Source organism: Ostrinia nubilalis, chromosome 21 (assembly GCF_963855985.1).
Source record: "Ostrinia nubilalis chromosome 21, ilOstNubi1.1, whole genome shotgun sequence".
NCBI lineage: Eukaryota > Metazoa > Arthropoda > Insecta > Lepidoptera > Crambidae > Ostrinia > Ostrinia nubilalis.
Window position 1 is genome coordinate 5262243 of NC_087108.1, and position 22095 is coordinate 5284337.

Sequence of the window (22095 nt, forward strand, 5' to 3'; positions counted from 1 at the left end):
ATGCTTCAAGTGTTTCAAATTCAACCATGGTGCTAAAATTTGTAAATCTGTGCAAAAATGCTCAATATGTTCTGAAGAACATCATTTTTCTGAATGTACTTCAAATAAAATAGCCAAATGCATAAACTGTCAAGGAGCTCATCTTGCGATTTCACGGGACTGTCCTGTCAAAAAACAAAAAATGGAAGATAAAAAAAATAAATTAACTTACGCTAATATGGTCTCCAGCAGTGCTGCGGCTACTAAGAGTAGCCCAGTTATCAAAAACTACATAAGCGAGTTTCCTCTACTGGCTGCTCCTAAAACTAACTTAAAATCTATTGCATCAAGGAAGCCACAAGCTAGCTCGGTTTCAACAGCGACCTCTTCCACTTCAACTAACTCGATGGAAGTTAAAGAAAAAGAACCACTTACCAATGAACAATTAATTGATGAAATATTAAACAATGATTTTATTCGCAAGGGCCTTGTAGGCGCCCTTGTCGCTATTGGCAACGAAACGAGGGCAGTCAATAGTTCTATTATACAGGAAATTCTTATAAAAAGTTTCAAAGGGCTTTAAATGGATAAAAGTTTCATAAGAATCTCTCAATTTAACGTCGAAGGTGTTATTAACAAAAAGCCATTACTTATAAAATTTTTGATTGATAATGATATTGATATATGTTTGTTAAACGAAACATGGTTAAAAGAAAACAGTTCTTTTCGTATTCATAATTACAATCTAGTTAGTAAAATAGGTAAAGAAAAAGAAGGCCGGGGTGGAGTCGCCATCCTAGTCAAAGACACTTTGAAATATTCAGTAATAGAGCTTCCCTTTTATGATTTTCTACAACCTGTAGCTATTAATCTGCGAACTGGCATAGGTAATTTAAGTATTCTATGTATATATTGTCCACCACCTAAAGAAAATAGATCAAGATTCAATGGTAGCAAACTGAAACAGATTATTAACTTACTACCTAAGCCACTTTTGCTATCAGGTGATATTAATGCTCACCACATCGCATTCGGCTGTGCTACTAGTAACGGTCGAGGTAATGAAGTTTACAATATATTTGACGAGAGCGACCTCTGTATCCTCAACTCAGGGGCGCCAACCACTGTTGGTAGATCTGTTCATAATCCTTCGGCTATTGATGTAACATGTGTCAGCCCTTCAGTAGCTCCATTATGTGATTGGAAAGTTTATGATGATCCAATGGGAAGTTATCACTATCCCACTATAACAGATATTCAGACTTCTGTTGATAAATATCAGATAGGTGAACCAGTACACAAATTTATTTACAATAAAGCTGATTGGTTTAAATTTCATACTGAAGCAGAAAACATGGTAGGTAATATTAATTTAGATAATACAGATCCATTAAGAATTTATGACGATTTCTATAATCATTTGATTAATATTAGAGACAAATGTGTACCTAAAGTAGTCAAAACCTCTCCCAATTTAATGAAAAAGCCTGTACCTTGGTGGGATGATGAGTGTAATAGTGCAGTTAAAAAAAGTAAAGATGCTTTAAATTTTTATAGACGTAATCCAAGCATTGACAACTACATTGCGTATAAAAAATTAGATGCTGCTAAAAAACTAACTCTTAAGGAAAAAAAGAAAACAGGTTGGAAATCTTTATGTGAATCTTTTAATCGATATACTCCTGTTAGTACAGTATGGAACTATATGAAGAGGTTTAAGCGTGTTTCAATTCCTAAACTGCCGAAGAATGATGAATGGATTCCCTCTTTTTTTGAGAAATATTCCCCTGTATCTCCTCCTGAAAAAGAAGTAAATAATTCATTATTGCAAGCATATTTCTGTCAAATTGGTAACGAAAAAGCAGCTTTTTTATCTCAACATTTTTCTTGGGAAGAGTTTATGACTGCCTTGAAGTCTCGTAGGAACACTACACCTGGTTTAGACAATATTCCTTATGAACTTATTCGTCGCCTACATAGTAATGCCAAAAAACTTTTACTGTACATTTTTAATTTACTATGGCAAACACAGGTCATCCCAGACTCATGGAAGACTCAATGTGTCATCCCTATACTTAAACCAGATAAGCCTCCTGATGACTGTAACTCTTATCGACCAATTTCTCTGTCCTCATGTATAGGTAAAGTATTTGAGTGCATGTTAAAGACAAGATTAGATTATTATGTCGAATCAAATAATATCTTACCAAATGAACAATTCGGATTTAGGAAAGGCCGAAGTGCAGCAGAAAGTTTTACAGCATTGGTCTCAGACCTTAGGAATTCTCTTGACAGTCACTCTGCTACAGCTTGTGTCTTCCTTGATGTACAGGGCGCGTTCGATAACGTGGTCCCCTCAATTTTAATAGCCATCTTATGTGATATTGGAGTACCCGGGGTAGTCTGTAAATGGATTTTCAATTTTTTGTATAAAAGAATAATGTATATAAAATTTAATATCATTTTTCATGGACCCGGATATGTATATAAAGGCACAATGCAGGGCGCTACGATCTCGCCATTATTGTACAATTTATACACTAGTCAAATTAATAAGTATTTAACACAAAGGGATATAAAATTTTTACAATTTGCTGATGATTTATTAATTTATACTGTAAATAAAAATGTAAATACTGCTGTGCATAGTTTAAACCTAGCTTTAGTTGAAATTCATAATTTTTATTCTGGTAAATTAAAACTTGATATTAGTCCCAATAAGAGCGGCGTTATGTTATTCTCGAAAAAATATAATGAATGTAATTCTAATATTTATTATAATAATAATCCTCTTCCATGGATTCAGGAAAAAAAGTTTTTAGGAGTGTGTCTAGATAAAAAACTCACATTTGAAAGTCATATAAAGCTTCTCATTTGCAACTCTTCTAAGGCTTTAAACTTATTACGCTCACTAGCCGGTGTAACTTGGGGCTCTGATCCTAAGATTTTATCAATGTTATACAAGAGTTTAGTGCGTAGTCATTTTGACTATAGTACTTTAGCATATATGAATTGTAGCCCAACCCTATTAAAGAAATTAGATGTTATTCAGAATAAAGCACTTAGAATAATAACAGGAGCTATGTGTTCAACACCTATCAATGCTATGCAATGTGAAACATGCATTCCTCCTTTAGTACTGAGACGTATTCAACTAGCAGCAAATTTTTGTCTCAAACTAATAACTTCAACTAACAAACCAGTACTAGATAGAATCATGCCACCCTTATCTTCCCAAATATGCTCTACTCCTCCTCCTCCAATTACAGGTAATGAGTTAATATCTGGACGCACTCCGGGCTTACTAAGAATTGCATTGTATATTGATTCTCTCACTGTAAATATGTATAAAGATAAGCCATGGCCCATGTACAAAGTTAATTATGAAGATCTTGTTGTAAATAATTTCACCATTTTAAGGGAAAAGATCTCCAATCAAATTGATCTTAATAAATTTCTAAATAAGTCTTATTATAAAGTGTACACAGATGGTTCAAAGAAAGAGAACAGTGTAACCTCTGCATTTTATGATCCACAACTTAAACTTACTCAAAGTCATAAAATTGAAAGCCACTGTAGTATCTTTACTGCAGAAAGTTATGCTATCCTCTTAGCACTTAAACATATCTTTACATGTAATCCACCATCTGACAATATTATTATTCTAACTGACTCTAAAAGCGTATTACTAGCTCTGGAAAATAACTCTTGTAAATATAATTTGAATTATATAATTTATGATATTAAGAAATTAATTAATAACATATATAGACTTACTGGTAAGACACTGCTCTTCCTTTGGGTACCATCGCACCGTGGCATCAGGGGGAATGAAATTGTTGATCTGGCTGCAAGGAATGGCTTTGATGTTGACCATTCTACGTTGTTGAAGATACCTCACACTGACTATCAAGCCGCAATCAGTCAAGACCTGAAAAAGATATGGCATGAGTACTGGACTATTACTAGTATGGAAAAGGGAAAATGGTATGCTAAGATCCAAGGAAGCCCGCCCGCCAAACCTTGGTACCATCGGAGGAATGAGAATATAGATAACAGGAAGTTCATAACCATAATAAATAGGCTGAGATTTGGCCATTGCCACGCTCCCACTCACCTGAAGAGGCTTAACTTGATTCCGAGCGCTGAATGTACATATTGCAATGAAGAGCTTGCCGATATGGAACACATAATCCTGAAATGTAGAAGTTTTGGAATCCAGAGACTGGTCATGATCGATGACCTTCAATCTATTTGTGAACGTGTACCACAGTCGTTGGACGAACTCCTCAAGGATCCGAAACTTTTCAAACCCTTATATACTTTCGTGGTTTCAACTCTGGGAACTATTTGAGAAATTGAGAAGAGTAAGAACTAAGAAAATATCAGTGAATCACAGTGAATCAGTGAAGTGAAGTGTCAAACACAGTTGTCATGTGTCAAATTCAAACAAAAGTTCAACGGACTTCAAAGACTGGCTTAAAAGGGCATGCACCCAGAGCCGTGAAAAACTATATTAAAAAAAAAAAGACTTTCTTGACAGTTGGTTGGTTGACACTGACAGCTACGTACGTAAACAAAAACAACAACAAGCGATCGGGCGCGGTTCGTCGCGCTCAAAAGAGCGCAATCAATTAAATAAATCAGTAAAATCCATGCGAAAATCACTTTCAACTACAAATAAACGTATGTGTAAAATGTCGTGGTCTACAGTATTATGTTACCACCATGATGATCCAATTCAATTAGTTGGCACACTAAATGGGGGGCAGAGTTTTAGGTAAGAAATCCTCTCATCTTCAATATAATAGATGATGACATTCTCAATACTTGTATAGGTTTTACACTACGCTATGAATGTGTATTAATTTTAGATGGACTCACGACAAAGAAAAAGATGAATGGACGGGCGTATTCTCTAAAACAATCTGGAAACTGAAACAAGATGGTCATCATTTGCTGTATCAAGTCAAGGGATCACTACTAGGTGAACTTGATTGTTCTAGAATGCTTAAAAAATACTTCCGTTTAAATGTTACCATAAAGCATTCTTACAAGAGATGGTCAGAAAAAGATGAGCTCTTCAAAACTGCCTACCAACAACTCCATGGTATTCGAATGCTTCATCAAGAACCAGTAGAAAATTTATTCTCGTTTATATGTAGTCAAAACAACCACATATCAAGGTAAGAAGAAAATATTTATTAAATACATACCTACACAAGTCATTCCTAAAAATCATTATTTAAATTGAAGAAATATTTTATTTATCTTCAGGATATCAAGTATGGTGGAAAAGCTGTGTGAACATTTTGGAGAAGAAATAAGTATAGTAGATGATGTCGCCTACTACTCATTTCCTGAGGTGGAGAAATTGGCCAAACCTGAGGTTAGAAGCACAAGTAATTTTTATTAATTTCACATCATATTACATAGGTGTGTAATGCTTTAGTTATAGTCAGTCATTGTCCATTATAGTTGTAATAAGTCGGTTTATCTTTAAGCATTCATTTTAGAATTTCTTTAATAGGTATTGTTGCCTGTTTATTTAGTAAATGGGACAATTTGAGAATTTTGTGATTTCTTGGAAATTGAATACAAAATTTAGTATAACAGTTGAAACTTCTATTATCTTCAGGTGGAAGCAAAACTAAGAGAGCTTGGGTTTGGATACAGAGCCAAGTTCATTCAGAAGTCGGCAGCCCAGATAGTAGAGTGGGGAGGTATTGAATGGTTCAACAGTCTACAGGATATGACATACAAAGATGCGAGACAGGAGCTGATGAAGTTGTATGGAATTGGGCCAAAGGTAAGCTTGACTGTTATACTTAACTAAAAATTACAATAGTAATACTCGACTAAAACTTATTTAATCGAATTAATTGATGTTGTATTATTCTAATTTCAAGTTTGTTCAGATAAATAATAATGTGGTCAACATCTAAACTGAAAATTGTAATCAATCATTTTAGGTAGCAGACTGCATTTGTCTGATGTCCCTGAACCACTTAGAAGCGATTCCCGTGGACACCCATGTATATCAGATAGCTGCACGGAATTACCTGCCACATCTGAGAGGAAAGAAGAATGTTACAGAGAAAATGTACATGGAAATTGGGGACCATTTCCGAAATTTGTTTGGGGAGTGGGCAGGCTGGGCTCACACTGTAAGTTTTTAGACATAGCAAAATTACTAGAGCATGAACATAAATAAGATACAAAATAGCTAATGTTGTCTAATTTTTAGGTACTTTTCTGTGCTGATTTGAAAAAATTACAACAAAAAGAGAATGACAGTGAGGAGCCAAAACAGAAAAAGAAACGAAAGAAATAAATTTCCCTATTAAAATAAATTTTAAAATGAAACAAGCTGTATGTTTTATTTATTTATTGTGGTGTAAAATATTTTTGTGGTTAAATAGAAAAATACAAAATGGTGCAGTCTTAAATAATAAAAGAAGTCCCATGACTGAGTCAGTTCAGCATGAGGAGTTCTATTAATCTAAAGGATACTATTTTGTAATGTAGTAAACACACAGCAAAAATAATAATATGTAGGTAGTTTTATAACACAACCTGGAATGGTTTAACAAAGAAAATCTTTCTAAAAGACCAATTTTTCCAATATCACAATTTTATAATAATAAAGAACAATAACATTAATGAATATTGCACAATACTAACTTAACTTAATTTGTGAGATTTTGTAACCTTAGTATAGATAGATAGTAATTACTTAGTCTTATTTATGAGATATTATTTTATGATAATAATTTTAATATGTAAAATAAGTATAATAAATGCACAGGAAAAATATCAGCTTCTTAAAATTATTAGGCAGTGGTCACTGAGCGTTGTATTCAGTCACTTATTTAAAAGTTCAGTAGTATGTATAGTAAAATAAAAATATAGATCATAAAATAAGTAATTTTTGAAAGAAATAATTAATTTTTCATAAATTAAATTAAAAATAAATGTAGGTATTAAGTACAAGCACAAGAAAAAAGAACTACGCCTCATTTGCTTAGTGCAAGTTTAACAACTGTTAGTGCATTGATTAATTTGTTTTTAATGAAAAGTTAAATTAATGATGTTAATACCATTTGGCTACAAAATATCTTTAACACATATCTACAGTCTCTGGCCTTAATAATGGCACACAAAACAAAAATACAAAATCGAAAAGTTGACCAATAAATAGTCACTGTTTCTGAAAAATATACATTTGAGCAATCTACTGAAAGATTGTTAAATATAACATAACATCTGCATACAATTCGATATTCAGTTCTGTCTCTCTGACGAGACGATTCTGCGACGTTTAGTAAAACTTACTAGTTTCATAGTTCACCTACTGCCTTTCAGATGCTTTATACCTACTTAGTGTTAACACTACTTGTTGCCATAGTATATCTGTGGACAGTACTCTATGAGCGCTTGCAACGCACGGATCTCGAAGGCCAAATCGGTGATGGCCGGCGGAGTCGCCACGAGAGTTGGCGCGAATACCGTGCTTAGGTTGTGAGCGCTCATCTTGTTCACTTCGGCTTGTTGCGATACCCTGCAAGCGAATTAGGATAATATGCAATATTATGTCATGACGATTATCGAAACAATTTATCGCATGGTATTTTGGGAGACCAGCACTAGGACTAGAACCCATCATGGATTTACAATAGGATTAAGTTGCTAAACTCGACGCAGACTCGTGGCAGGCAGGGTCATAAGTAATTTTTAAAACAGATGCACACTCGCCAATATTTTGTTAATTATTACGTTTATAAACAACGCTATGCCGCCTCTGTGTGACGTCACAAATAACCAGTGTTAGGCGATTATCACACTGCACCGCGCTCCGCCGCGGCCGCGGTCGCGGTCCGCGTGGCTCCATCGCGGTGCAGTGTGATAATCGCCTTAACGTGCGAGAGGAATCGTGATATTCACTATTTTATTATTACACCGCCTGCCACGAGTCTGCGCCGAGTATATGTAGAAGAAGCAAATTTTGGCGCCACACTTACCTATGTAAATGCTGCACCATATATTGCAAGCAGTTGAAATGTGCAGGTGGCAACATATCAAGACACTCGCGTAACATCGTAATTTGAGATGCTACAGTTTTGTTTTCTGCAACAAAATGGAAATATTGACTCATGGTTATATTTTTTTATTTGTAAAAAAAATCTACAAAACCTACATGTTTAAAAAATACTTACGTATAGCTTGAACAAGTTTTGGGTGCACTTCATATGTAATGAGAGGAACGGGCAATAGTCTCAAATAAAGCTTAAGAGTTCCTGCTATTACATTAATGTTGCTGTACACACTGAGATCTGCAGCTTCACCATCTAAAAGCAATGAAACAAATGCTTATAAAACAGATACAAGAAGGTTTTTTAATGTACCTCATGATGAAAATTGAATTACCTTTATCAAATGCCATTTTTAAAGCCTCAATTTCATCAGCAAAGCCTGAAACTCTATAAATCCCTTCAGAATCCATGCCTCTTTCCTCAATTTCATTGACACACTTCCTAACCACGAAGGGAAGAGTGCTTGAGTGGGCGTTGAGAAGTGTAGTTAAGTCTATCCCAAAAACACCCCGGAGTTTCTTTAGATCAGGCAAACAATGGTTTGGGACTCTTTCTGAGCATTTTGAATGGGCTATGAACCCACAATCTGGAAAATGTAAGTTATCACTTTAAGAAATAATCATTTAACTAAGAAAACTCAAAAGGTAACCATTATTAGTCTGACTTGCTGTCACATCTTATAATACAAAACTTGCCTTCACATTTCACCCCTTGGGCTGTGAATCCCCAAAGGAAGTTAGCACACAGCTCACACCAGTTCAGACCCTTGAACGTGTGAGTCTTAAAGCTGTGTGACTTGGAGTACTTGATGAGCAGAGGGTTGTCCTCTGACGAAGGAGTCAGGTCGAAGATTGTTTTTTGAGAGGTGTTGCTGTCTGCAGCTGGCTTACTCTCTACTTCGACAGCATTTTCAGGCTTTTGTAGACCTGTCCTGATAACAAAACATTGCACTTGAGGATTAATCCGGTTACAGACTGAGTAGCAGTGTTAGTGTAAATACAATTATTACTTACTGTTGTATCCAAGACAATGTGTCTAGTTTTCGCCTATTTAAAGTAACATACGGACTCTCCGTATACTTGTAGTTCGCTTTGGAGTTTATCATTTCCAGAATCTGGTGAGCCTTCAGCTCCATGTGGCATGTGACCAGTCCATCGGCCACCAAGTCATAAATTGTGTCATATCTCTCATCTTTTATGTAATGAGTTCCATCGTAGTAGAGCTTGTAATGATGTATTTTATCATCAAACCTTAAAGAGAAGATAAATAGAATAAGTTTCAGAAAATACAAAAACAAAAATTACTTGAATATCTAATTAGACCTTGTCTGACTTAGTTGAATCAAAATTTATCTAATACAATAAAATACCAAGAGAGTGAAATCAAAATGACCGAGATAAAGCTTCTATTATAGCAGAAAATGAGAACAGTTATTACTTACCTCCAAGTTAGAGTGTAAAAATCGTTATACTGATTCCCTTTTCTAATTAAAAATGCACCATTAGGCTCGTTTTCTAACAGCAGAGTGGCTTCCTTGTGACCCATTATACCGTGGTATTCCTTGCCATAGAACTCTGGTCTGTCGGGACAGTTCTCACAACTTATGCGTTTTGGTAAAGGGGCTTCCATTTGTATACGATACACTGCAAGATAAATATTATTTCATCAGAGAAACACGTAGGGAAAGATCAATGAACCTAATACTTTACATTAAACACCTACACTCTGGTTTCCATATGTTTCTAAGGTCTTCCATGGTAAATATTTAATATCCAATAAACTAAGATTTTATTTTATCTTATTATTTCTGTGTCAAGGAGGTACTTTATGTAATTAAACACGGAAATTAATTAATCGGAGAAATCGTAACGTAAACAAACTCGCAGTGACATTGTTTGTTGACGTTTGTTTTTTTTTATCCGTTTCGTTTCACGCGCGTCTCATTTGCGTGTTTTTTTAAACATTTATTTCAAAAGCTGTCTAATGTTAGTTGCCTGCGGCTTCCGGTGGCTATAAATTAACAGTGGGTCTAGACAAAGTGCAAATTATAATCGCAAACCAGTCGAAAAGTGGTCGAAAAGCCCCTTTTTTGTATGGAGTTTTGACGGATTCGATTTTCGATTCGATCAAATAGTGCGTTTTGTCTAGGGGGGCAGCTCTCTGTACAAGAAGGTAGAGAGAGATCGCAACCATTAAACTACACTTAATTAAGTAGGTATTTGTTGATAAAGACCGTGACAAATGCTTCTTTAAAGTTTTCCGAGTGAGTTGATTAAAATAAATCAACTTCCGCCCTGTGTTGATCCACCTTGAAAACTAACACCATGACCATGACCAATGATAGAAGTACAATAACTATTTAGTTATCTACTTACTTCTGCTTTAACCGGTGCGGAAAATAAAATCAGGATATAATTATCGAAACCCTTTTGTAACATCTTGAATCCTAAGACCGCGCTTGACAATAATTACCTACTTACAAGTTTATTTAAAATAGTTACCTACTTTTCCTTACGTAGATAGGTAATTAACATGGACATAATAAAGTTAAAAAGGTACTTTACAACTTGATAAGAATACACATGCTTCTAGAACTACCTAAGTACTCGTAGGTACATACGTAGGTAGGTTACTACGTCCTATAAGAGGAAAACTTGTATCATTTAAAATAACAATTACGATAATGAATGCGTTAGATTACCAATTTTAAATTGTAATTTTATTAACTCGTCATGTTATTTTAATTTCAGCAGTAAATAAATAAATAAATAAATATCCTTGGACATTTTACACTACGCTTCTAGTCCCAAACTAAGCAAAGCTTACTATGGGTTAGTACTCAACCCAAACCCAATGTCTAGTGACAACGGATATAAACATACTTAAATACTTTTTTTTTGTAAATACATACATAATATACATAGTAACACCCAGACCCGTCACAGAAATGAAAATTCATAATTTAAATTCTGCCCAGCCAGGAATCGAACCCAGGACCTCTCGGGGCATAGTAGTCCGTTTCCGAACCACTACACCAAACGGCCGACAAACGAGTGCATTACCGCAGCAAAATTTTTATAAATGTTGTGCTTTAGAGAGTCGAGAGTATAGCAGATAATTAGTCCATCGTGAGCAGAAATTTGTCCACTAATAGCAAAATTCGTTCAAATTATAGTTTTAAAGTTATTAGGAAAAAACAGATTTTGCTGGGGTAATGTTTGAAACGTTACCCCAGCAAAATTTTTTTTTGAAAGTCGTTCTATCCTGGAACCAAATACATGGATAGATAGCTTTTGTTGCGTAGTAATTTGTCCACGAATAGCAAAATTTGTTCGTGTTCCGGTTCTCAAGTTATTCAGAATTTTGCTGGGGTAATGTTTTGTGATGTCCCAGATCTCGTAAATGGCTCAACGCAGAAGTTTGAAAAAAATACCAATGATAGACCTTGATATGTCCAAATTAGTTCAAGTATTAGTCATTGATTTGAATGATAAACACCAGTGTAATTAAATGATTTCGAAAATCAGATAAAACGGATTTGTGAGTAAACCAGTACTCTTACAATCGAATAAAAAGGTGTAGCATGTACCCTTGGTATACCTTTATAACCACAGTAAATATAAATGATGTGGCTTTGCGCAAAAGAGAGATTTCAAGAAATTTAATTTATTTTAACAGTCTTACTTTCGTGGCCGAATACGCAATTCCCTTATAACAAGGGAACATGGCATACAATGGACAAATTAAAATGTTCCTTGAATAAGCTATCCTGTTAATTTCAGCTTTATATTACGGCTTATAAGAAAGTTATCGGACTGCAAAAAAATATCAGGAATTCTTCTATAAGCCGACCAAATTATAAAGGTCACAAAAAAGCGACCGTTCCATACATAAGGCTTGCCATCTTAAATCAACGGTATGATATCGAGCTTTCGTCAGTACAGTTGCGAACAAAGGTGTTGTGTTGAGTTGAGAGGTCAGATTATTGAAATAATAAAACGAACATTTTATTTTTTAAATACATTTTAAAAATAATTTACATTACAGATAACAATGAGAGGATGACATTGCAAGGTGGTGCCTGTCCAGTCTTGAATCCGTTGATATATGCTGCATCTGCCATATTTTTGACTAAAAGATTCTTCTATCTCGCAGCTTAGAATTTTACTACAGACCTTAGACAGTATTTTTGGAAAATTCTTACGCATGGCGGAGTAAGGGACGCTCTAGAGACTCATGTCTACAAGGAGTCACATGAACTCCAGTTTTAAATCCGTTGACATCTGCTGCATCTGCCATCTTTTTGGCTAGAAGATTCTTCTATCTTGCAGCTTAGACCTTTAGCTACAGACCTTAGACAGTACTTTTGAAACATTCTTACGCATGGTGGAGGAAGGGACGCTCTAGACACTCAAGTCTACAAGGAGTAACATGAACTCCAGTTTTAAATCCGTTGACATCTGCTGCATCTGCCATCTTTTTGGTTAGAAGATTCTTCCATCTTGCATCGTAGACCCTTAGCTACAGAACTTAGACAGTATTTTTGTGAAAATTCTTACGCATGGTGGAGGAAGGGACGCTCTAGACACTCAAGTCTACAAGGAGGCACATGAACTCCAGTTTTAAATCCGTTGACATCTGCTGCATCTGCCATCTTTTTGGTTAGAAGATTCTTCCATCTTGCAGCGTAGACCTTTAGCTACAGACCTTAGACAGTATTTTTGTGAAAATTCTTACGCATGGTGGAGGAAGGGACGCTCTAGACACTCAAGTCTAGAAGGAGTCACATGAACTCCAGTTTTAAATCCGTTGACATCTGCTGCATCTGCCATCTTTTTGGTTAGAAGATTCTTCCATCTTGCATCGTAGACCCTTACAGACCTTAGACAGTATTTTTGTGAAAATTCTTACGCATGGTGGAGGAAGGGACGCTCTAGACACTCAAGTCTAGAAGGAGGCACATGAACTCCAGTTTTAAATCCGTTGACATCTGCTGCATCTGCCATCTTTTTGGTTAGAAGATTCTTCCATCTTGCAGCGTAGACCTTTAGCTACAGACCTTAGACAGTATTTTTGTGAAAATTCTTACGCATGGTGGAGGAAGGGACGCTCTAGACACTCAAGTCTACAAGGAGGCACATGAACTCCAGTTTTAAATCCGTTGACAGCTGCTGCATCTGCCATCTTTTTGGTTAGAAGATTCTTCCGTCTTGCAGCGTAGACCTTTAGCTACAGACCTTAGACAGTATTTTTGTGAAAATTCTTACGCATGGTGGAGGAAGGGACGCTCTAGACACTCAAGTATAGAAGGAGTCACATGAACTCCAGTTTTAAATCCGTTGACATCTGCTGCATCTGCCATCTATTTGGTTAGAAGATTCTTCCATCTTGCAGCGTAGACCTTTAGCTACAGACTTTAGACATTATTTTTGAAAAAAAAACGCATGGTGGAAGGACGATGGAGACTGATTAGAAATTTAATATTTAAAAATCGTTTGCACGAATTACAATATTCCACATAACTGTACAAAACATTGACAGCTAAGCTACTAATTTGCGAAGTATACCTGTATGTATGGAGTGATCGCTTTTTTGTGACCTTTATAATTTGGTCGGCTTATAGAAGAATTCCTGATATTTTTTTGCAGTCCGATAACTTTCTTAAATATAAAGCCGTAATATAAAGCTGAAATTAACAGGATAGCTTATTCAAGGAACATTTTAATTTGTCCATTGTATGCCATGTTCCCTTGTTATAAGGGAATTGCGTATTCGGCCACGAAAGTAAGACTGTTAAAATAAATTAAATTTCTTGAAATCTCTCTTTTGCGCAAAGCCACATCATTTATATTTACTGTGGTTATAAAGGTATACCAAGGGTACATGCTACACCTTTTTATTCGATTGTAAGAGTACTGGTTTACTCACAAATCCGTTTTATCTGATTTTCGAAATCATTTAATTACACTGGTGTTTATCATTCAAATCAATGACTAATGCTTGAACTAATTTGGACATATCAAGGTCTATCATTGGTATTTTTTTCAAACTTCTGCGTTGAGCCATTTACGAGATCTGGGACATCACAAAACATTACCCCAGCAAAATTCTGAATAACTTGAGAACCGGAACACGAACAAATTTTGCTATTCGTGGACAAATTACTACGCAACAAAAGCTATCTATCCATGTATTTGGTTCCAGGATAGAACGACTTTCAAAAAAAAATTTTGCTGGGGTAATGTTTCAAACATTACCCCAGCAAAATCTGTTTTTTCCTAATAACTTTAAAACTATAATTTGAACGAATTTTGCTATTAGTGGACAAATTTCTGCTCACGATGGACTAATTATCTGCTATACTCTCGACTCTCTAAAGCACAACATTTATAAAAATTTTGCTGCGGTAATGCACTCCCGACAAACACACGACGACAGTAGGTGAAACTAACTTGCAATAACCTTCCAGAATAGTTTGGTTGTCTTTTCCTTCTTCCACCACACACGATGACATGACATCCTGAAACTACGAACCATTTCCTAAATAATAGAACAAAAATTTATCGTAGGTACTTACGAGTAGTACCAGGTGGCTTTATTAGTTTTAGAATAAGACAGAATTCCCAGTCAGTTAAGTCTAAATGTTTTAAGACCGTTTGATAAGGCTTAACGCCACACAGTAGGTACACACTACTTACCTACACCACCGACACGAAGTTGTGTGATGCGACGTTGTGACCTCCCAAGTGGTCTTTAATTAGAAAAGGAAGATTAAACCATGTTACAAAGGCAATTAATAATGAAATTTATTGAGGTCTCCCAATCTGGTAATGACACCTGTAGCAGTTGTTGAAATTTGGTTTTCGCCATGCGGGCCATCGGAGGAGCAGACGAGTTATTATTAAACTGAACACTTCCCCATTTTTACTGATAACATTTTAAATATAAATACTTACAATTAACTAAATGCCTAGTCACGTGGTCTAGCGTTGAACTCGGTTATCGTAGATTCGATTCCCGAGTCAGGCGCAACAACGGCACACTGAAGCACTGATTTATTTTAATAGTTGCAGGAAGATCTATTTTACAATAAAACTGTATAGTCAAATGTGCTGTAGACTGAATGAATGCTAAAACTAGGGCATTTTCAGGATTGAAATGTTTTATTCAATCGTAAGTTTTTCCTTACTATTGTCAGCGCACCTTTAAATACTCGTAATCATTTCACGTTAAGTTAAATCTTCTTTACTTGCCTAGGTAGCTGCTTAAGTAAACGATATTGACCTCCTTACCTGAACTGATACCTTCCTGCTGAGCGCTTCATGGGGTAATCAGGAGAAAATTGTACGTTTGGCGGATGTCATTCTAAGATGTATGATAACATAACATACTTACATAAACAGGGTGTTCTTTTACACTTTGTCAAACAAAAAGCGTTGACTCTACCCCTCAAATGCATCTACTTTTACCAAATAAAAAAACTACATCCCTATACTTAGATGACCGATTACTAATGATAATAATTTGTATGGAAAGATTTTTTAAATATTTGAACTGCGGTCTCTTGATAAAGTTGCATTTGAATAGTAGAAACAACCTTTTTTGCTTGATTAAGTACGTTATCGAGGAAATTAAGGAAAGGTACAGACGATCGACGATTTTGTTACATATTCGCATCTGAAAAGACCTTCAATCAATTGCGGTACGGCTGTGGCTTTACTGAGAACCTTTTTAACTATTAGATATTACAACTTTTAAATTAACAAATTAAATGAAATGAACCAATTAATGAACACTTGATTTTATAAACATTAACGGAGACTATGCCGTACTGAGTGGATAAAGCACTTTGACGAACGATCTAAAAGTATAGGCACAGAATAATAATAAGTACTTCGTACAGAAGATTTTCTTCGCGAAGGTATTTAAAAAAATGTATGCTCAATGTCGTTAACAATATGGTGTAATTTAGCTTATCTCAAGAGTCGAGCACCATTTTGTTGACAAACGTCAGTGATCGGTACTGCGCCGAAGACATAGGGCTGACTTCGGTAAAATGATGTGTGACGTGAGGTGCCAAACTGCGAAAAATGGCGGAGGAAATACATGAATAAGCATGAATTATATTTTGTGTTTCTAATATTATTCAGGCAGTTAAAAAATACTGCAGAGTATTAATTACACCACCGTTTTTACATACGGTTTATTGTCTTTACAATGCAAATGGGTGAAAAATACGTGCGTGCGTCAATACTCGCTCGTGATTGTCCTGTCGATTTGGTATCTCAGGAGGGGTAGTCGCGCGTGTTTTGTTTTCGATGCAAACTCGCGGAGATGAACAGGCCTGGTATAGGTATCTGGTACAAGACCATCCAAAGTCAGCCTCTTCAAATCCCGTGGTGTTGCAACACCAAATTAAATAGAGGTGATATTGTTACATTACATAGATTAAGATCCGGGCACTATCCTTCGAACAAATTTGGGTACCTCATGAAAAAAGTTAGCTCACCTAATTGTGACTTTTGTGGACATGGCACAATTGATGACGTCCAACATTTGTTGACTGAATGTGTCCGGAATGAGAGTCAGCGGCGAATACTTATGTCAGCGCTGCAGCTGGACCGGCTTGGGGTTGGTATCTTTCAGAGTATACTGAGCGAACCTACTTCCGAGTCGGCTAGTATGTTGTGTGGCATGGTAATCAGTCGTAGACCCTAACAATAACATTGTAATAATATTAAAAACACAGAATAATAATGTAGATAGGTACAATAGGACTGGCATGTCTTTGTAAGATAAAAGTCCTTTATCAAATAAAAAGATAAAAAAAAAAAAAAACATTAACAGAATAAAACCCAAAAATACAAACCTAAAAATATTCAAAAATAAGTTGGGAACTTAATGACTCCCAGTGAGTAATTGCATCTTAATAACAATAATAATTTACTTGTGTAAATGTTAAGCAAAAAAGTTCGAAAGGTGATTGACGCAAAAATGTGCATACCAGTGCATACTTAGTTACTTGGAAAATGTAGGTAATATCAATTTTTTATCAACTATGTATGTCACTAATTACCTACCTGCCTACCATAAATAATACGATGTCGCAGACTAAGTATAGCCACAGAATAAGTAATAGTACAGGTACAGAAGGATTACTCCGCAAGACCATTTAAATAAATGCGAGTCTTGCTACGACGCGATACAGTGGAATTCAGCTCGCACAGCACTACGTACCTGCAATTTTATTCACCTACAAGTTTTGTCTCTTTCTATCGCGTGCCTCTGAACTCTTCTTACGCTGTTAGGGTTGCTGTCTAGTGAAAAAATATTAATCTACTTATTTGTAATGAGGTACGTATGTAGGTAAGTATGCATTCATTATGGAAAACCTTGGGAGAGGCCTTTGTCCAGCAGTGACGCATTCTGAGCAGTAGTCATAGTAGGTTAGGTTCCTATACTATCCTAAGAATTATTGATTACCCACTTGGCCAACATACCTTTCAGCATCTTTGGGAAGCGAAAAAAAAAGATGAATCCGGTAGATTACTTTTCGAATTTAAACACCCGAACGCCGCACAATATTTCTTTCTCTTTATGTCCATTTTTAAATAATACTTCGATCATAGAATTATAATCATACTACAACGCACGCCAGCGTCCTGACGAGCGCGCGCGTGACACTCGACTGATATAATACCCGCCGGCGGGGCGCTTCGTTGTAGGTTATTATCGGATGTACCGCGCGGAGTGAGCCAGGCCTGGTATAGCTGAAAAATAATTTGCTAACGTTCAGTCAGGCATTCATGTCCTTCAACCTTTTTATGAAACATTTTACTAATTTAACCCCTGATATTTCGTAGTGGATTGATATAAATAAATAATAAATAAATAAATAAATAAATAATCTTTATTCACAAATATCATTTCCTGTGATGTAATAAACCACAGCTTCTGCACTATGAAGTGAAATAAGAAGGTACTTAAGGTAAAGTCCTTCAGAATTCTCTTCAATAATAAGTAGGTACTTAATCTAAAATAAGCTAATTCTTTATCAACCGAAACGCCACGAGTCCAACCACGGCTTAAGATAAACAAACTAAAAGGATATAAATAAGGTAAGAAACTAAAACGTTTATTCATTACTGGCTCAAACTTAGACTGACGTACAAATTAGAACAAACTTAAACAATCGACGGTCGTCATAATGAGCCTGACATTTTTTTCCGCCATTTCTCTATTAGTCATTTGTTTTGTGGGCTACTCTCACAGTTGGGTCTTCACAGATATTGACTACGCAAAATTAAGGACAGCCTTAGCCGATGAAATTAAAAATGTTAAAAGCGAGTTATCTGATGACGACTTGAAACAGCTGAAGTTCAACTTCATATATCCAGGTACTTCTTAATTACTCTTCATTCACTATCATCTCTGCCAGTTTACAGCTAGAGGTGCCTCCGTCCCACAGGAGGGCTCATGCGCATGTCCCACGGAACGTTCGCCGAAGCGCACTTTTGATTTATTTTGTAAATTAATCAGGAAAATTAAATACTTAACTTGGGTGTTGTGTCCTCAGTGCTCAGTTAAATATTGATTAAGGGAAGTTCAATACAGTTAGTTCTCTTCATGGAAATCCATGAAATTACATAGCAGCCGTGGGGACAGCTAGTGGGTTACTTAATACCCATTAAAACCTGACTGTGTCCTCTACGAGTCATTAATTTTGTCAAACTCACAGGTACGAAATGGTGCGGCCCAGGCAACGTGGCAGATAATTACGACGACCTCGGCTCGGCTTGGCAGGCCGACAGCTGCTGCAGGGAGCATGACAACTGCCCAGACGTCCTGGCCGCTGGGGAGACCAGGATGAACCTGACCAACGATGCATTCTACACTAGGTAACTAGCTTTGCCTGCAACTTTGCTTGCGTTAAATCTATTCGTGTTTCTCTATACAAACTTAGGAACTCAGTTTTCGTCGTCTTCTTACGCCCGTATTCACAAACATTACTATGAGGTCTCACAGTAACCATATCGAGAGCCGAACCACTGACCCTTCAAAGCTCAGGTTTTCCTATTTTGAAGGTCAGGGGAACAACAAATTTGATTTAACACGAAGTTTGTTAATTAATGTGATTAAGATTTTAAGATGTATTAATGTTATGGTTTGGAAATAAACTATTATTATTATTATTATTTATTATTATTAAACAGTACGCGTGGACGCACAGGGTGACACACGAACCAATCACAGAGCTCTATTCAACGCTGTGCGTTCGATTTGCTGCTTCACTTAAGCAAGCATCGTTTGTGAATACGGGCGCTAGTCATTTCGTTCTTGGAACGGTCGTGGTCACGTTAAGAGGTCCAAGTCAATTGTAAAGGCGGATCTACAGTTTCACGCACGACCTCCTGCCGTCTTTCCCTGTCCCTCCCTGTTTCAGTCTTAGGGGATGGAAAATCCTAGTAGACCAGTAAGTACGAGTAGTATTAACCATAAACTATCTGCGCGCTAATTTTCAGCCTAAGTAAGTAATCAGTTCAGTGATTTCAGCTGATAAATAGTAACGACGCTTGCGATTGTTATGTAGAGATCATTATATACATATCTAAAATAGGTATAGCGTTTTAGTACCTTTACGGTTACCAGAACCACCGGCTCCAATCTGATTAATGGAATTTATTGAACATTCGTCATGGTTGCGGAGATGCATGTAATATTTTTTCATTTCATCTAAATATTTTTATGCATATTAAAGCGTATAAATAGCCCTGGAATATTGTTAATGAAACCATTTTAAATCAGTTAAGTTTTTCGAACAGTTACTTAATTAGACAAAAATAGACCTGGGCGCATGCATATTCATATACTATACAGCAGAGCGCGGTAGCGGGTTTAAATCCCGTTCCGGGGGCAAATTTTAGTCATGTAAGCATCTTATACTCAAAGTACTTCGGCACAGATTACCTAATAGTTACTCTTGGGTTATGAAATGTGTAGATTGTTAGATTCTTGGGTAGATGTTTAGATGCATGCAAAGGTATCTGTTTTCCGTTATTTAGTCGCAGCTCCTATGTCGTAAGACAGGTAATTGATGTCATTGTTTCAACAATTTTTGACCGCTAACATTGTATATTTAAGAACACTGTGTGTTTTATTTATTTGCAGGCTCAACTGCGGGTGCGACGAGACCTTCCGCCAGTGCCTGCACAATGCCAATAGCAGCGTGGCCTTACAGATCGGCATTGTTTACTTTGACTTACTGGGGACGCAGTGCTACCGGGAAGACTATCCCATCACAGGCTGCGAGCAAAATTAGCATGTAAGTAACAGTAAACAGATATTTAAACAGGACTTTCGCTTCTAACGCGCGTTACTCGCATTTGCAACGCACTACGAAGTGATACCAACGCTTTGCTAACGCGCTACAGCAGCGCGACTGCATATCTGTGGCCTCACAGATCGGCGGTATTTACTTTAACTTACTGGGGACGCAGTGCTAGGAAAACTATCCGACTATCACTGGCTGTGAGAAAATTGACGGATGATAGAGCATCCCTCGAGATGTAAAGACCAGATAATACCAAATGTAGAGCGTGTGGAGAACATGTAGAGTCCACGGAATTAAGGTGTGATGGGTTTGACTCTTTGGATATGATGCCATGCTGGAGTCGTCGAGACGTTCTGAAAACATATTTTTTCTGACTGATGCAATGATGAGAGAGTTCAAGAATGACCTGAAGTATGGATGACAGAACAAATGCACCCCCCCTAGACAAAATGCACTTTTTGATCGAAACGAAAATCGAATCCGTCAAAACTCCATACAAAAAAGGGGCTTTTCGACCACTTTTCGACTGGTTTGCGATTATAATTTGCACTTTGTCTAGACCCACTGAATCCAATGGAATGAAACTTGGGGGAGGCCTTTGTCCAGCAGTGGACGTATTCGGCTAAAACGAATGAACGAACGATTCAAATAGGTACCTACTAGGTAGTTAAACTAATCTACGAGTAGGTAATCTTTTTTATTCTTGTAATTTCATTAGTAAAATACCTTTACGTAGTCATTAATATGTATTTTTGATTGTCTTTCTTTGTTGGTACTAATTACCTAATTGACTTTGACCTATAATGATAAAATTAAAATCAAATGATTTTCTTCTTTTTTCCATGTATTTTTAGAACAAATACGCCGGTAATTGAATTAAGTACATACATAATTATTTAAACCTCTAAATAAATATTTCAGTAAGTAAAATAATAACTAATTAACCAAGAGCTACGATGCCACGACTTGGTATAATATTCAGGGTAAGTTAATCAAGTCGTGACAATTGAAATGGAATAATTACTCCATAAAATCATGATACTTATTATTTATTAGGTATCATCATATACTTACATAAGTAAATATTTAATTACTAGCTCCTGTCCGTAGCTGCGTCCGCGTGAATTTTGACTTGACATAGGATGTCCCACGAAAGTAAACTTAAATTAGGTATGAGTTTTTATATTCATTAAGAAGACACTGCCTAAGTGCCTACATGAGAAATGATAGGTTCCTTCTTCATTACCGACGTTTATCCTCCACTCCTTCAAGATTTATTTATAAAAAAACAGCGTATCTTGATGAACTGTCAGGTTCAATCAAAAACAAAAATTCGTCAAAAATTAACCTTAACGGTTTAAGGTCAGTATGGAATCCGTACACACATCCTACATTTCATTGTACGAAACTTGACATACTGACGCGAGTAGGTATTATCAGTGTTGGAATTGCGCTCTTCGAAAATTATTGTCTATGGAAGATAAAAAGATAGTATTTCTTGAAAAATATAGTATAATACGTTAGGTAAATAGCGATTGAAATGAAAAAATAAAGTTTAATTGAATAAAGAAACCTCTAATAAAAATGTTATTGGTCCAGTTCTCATAGCAAAAAGTATTTAAATAAAAATATGTGAATCTAAGAATGGTTGAGAATAGTATATTGTCTATGGAATGTTGATCACCATTTCAG

At 36.1% G+C, this 22095-nt stretch overlaps 3 protein-coding genes and 1 long non-coding RNA gene across 4 annotated transcripts; 2 read left to right on the forward strand and 2 right to left on the reverse strand.

Moving 5' to 3' along the window:
• Window positions 1-1627: 1627 nt before the first annotated feature.
• Window positions 1628-4472, reverse strand: LOC135082169 (uncharacterized). The gene is made up of 4 exons (XR_010259363.1): window positions 4097-4472; window positions 3757-3910; window positions 2187-2382; window positions 1628-1778 (listed from the first exon to the last, which is right to left on the reverse strand). It is a non-coding gene; the product is annotated as an uncharacterized LOC135082169 (long non-coding RNA).
• A 103-nt stretch (window positions 4473-4575) lies between these two features.
• On the forward strand, window positions 4576-6348 carry LOC135082170 (N-glycosylase/DNA lyase). Its single transcript, XM_063976938.1, has 6 exons — window positions 4576-4759; window positions 4854-5165; window positions 5257-5368; window positions 5618-5788; window positions 5952-6146; window positions 6227-6348. The coding sequence occupies exons 1-6, from the start codon at window positions 4635-4637 to the stop codon at window positions 6311-6313; spliced, it is 1002 nt and encodes a 333-aa protein (XP_063833008.1). The 5' UTR covers window positions 4576-4634; the 3' UTR covers window positions 6314-6348.
• Window positions 6349-6352: 4 nt separating this feature from the next.
• Window positions 6353-9959, reverse strand: LOC135082171 (beta-chimaerin). Its single transcript, XM_063976939.1, has 8 exons — window positions 9795-9959; window positions 9514-9715; window positions 9086-9322; window positions 8768-9003; window positions 8407-8658; window positions 8196-8327; window positions 8001-8106; window positions 6353-7540 (listed from the first exon to the last, which is right to left on the reverse strand). The coding sequence occupies exons 1-8, from the start codon at window positions 9826-9828 to the stop codon at window positions 7372-7374; spliced, it is 1368 nt and encodes a 455-aa protein (XP_063833009.1). The 5' UTR covers window positions 9829-9959; the 3' UTR covers window positions 6353-7371.
• Window positions 9960-18229: 8270 nt separating this feature from the next.
• On the forward strand, window positions 18230-20391 carry LOC135082185 (phospholipase A2-like). The gene is made up of 3 exons (XM_063976954.1): window positions 18230-18469; window positions 18811-18970; window positions 20241-20391. Exons 1-3 carry the CDS (start codon window positions 18280-18282, stop codon window positions 20389-20391), a joined length of 501 nt encoding a protein of 166 aa, XP_063833024.1. The 5' UTR covers window positions 18230-18279.
• Window positions 20392-22095: the final 1704 nt, after the last annotated feature.

Coding starts and splice junctions, on each gene's coding strand:
- LOC135082170 (XM_063976938.1), top strand. CDS start 4,635: ATGCGAAAATCACTTTCAACTACAAATAAACGTATGTGTAAAATGTCG. Junction 4,760..4,853: donor AATGGGGGGCAGAGTTTTAG/GTAAGAAATCCT, acceptor TATTAATTTTAG/ATGGACTCACGACAAAGAAA. Junction 5,789..5,951: donor TGTATGGAATTGGGCCAAAG/GTAAGCTTGACT, acceptor CAATCATTTTAG/GTAGCAGACTGCATTTGTCT.
- LOC135082171 (XM_063976939.1), bottom strand. CDS start 9,828: ATGGAAGACCTTAGAAACATATGGAAACCAGAGT. Junction 9,716..9,794: donor AAACATATGGAAACCAGAGT/GTAGGTGTTTAA, acceptor TTTATCTTGCAG/TGTATCGTATACAAATGGAA. Junction 9,323..9,513: donor TTTTACACTCTAACTTGGAG/GTAAGTAATAAC, acceptor CTTCTCTTTAAG/GTTTGATGATAAAATACATC.
- LOC135082185 (XM_063976954.1), top strand. CDS start 18,280: ATGAGCCTGACATTTTTTTCCGCCATTTCTCTATTAGTCATTTGTTTT. Junction 18,470..18,810: donor GTTCAACTTCATATATCCAG/GTACTTCTTAAT, acceptor TCAAACTCACAG/GTACGAAATGGTGCGGCCCA. Junction 18,971..20,240: donor AACGATGCATTCTACACTAG/GTAACTAGCTTT, acceptor ATTTATTTGCAG/GCTCAACTGCGGGTGCGACG.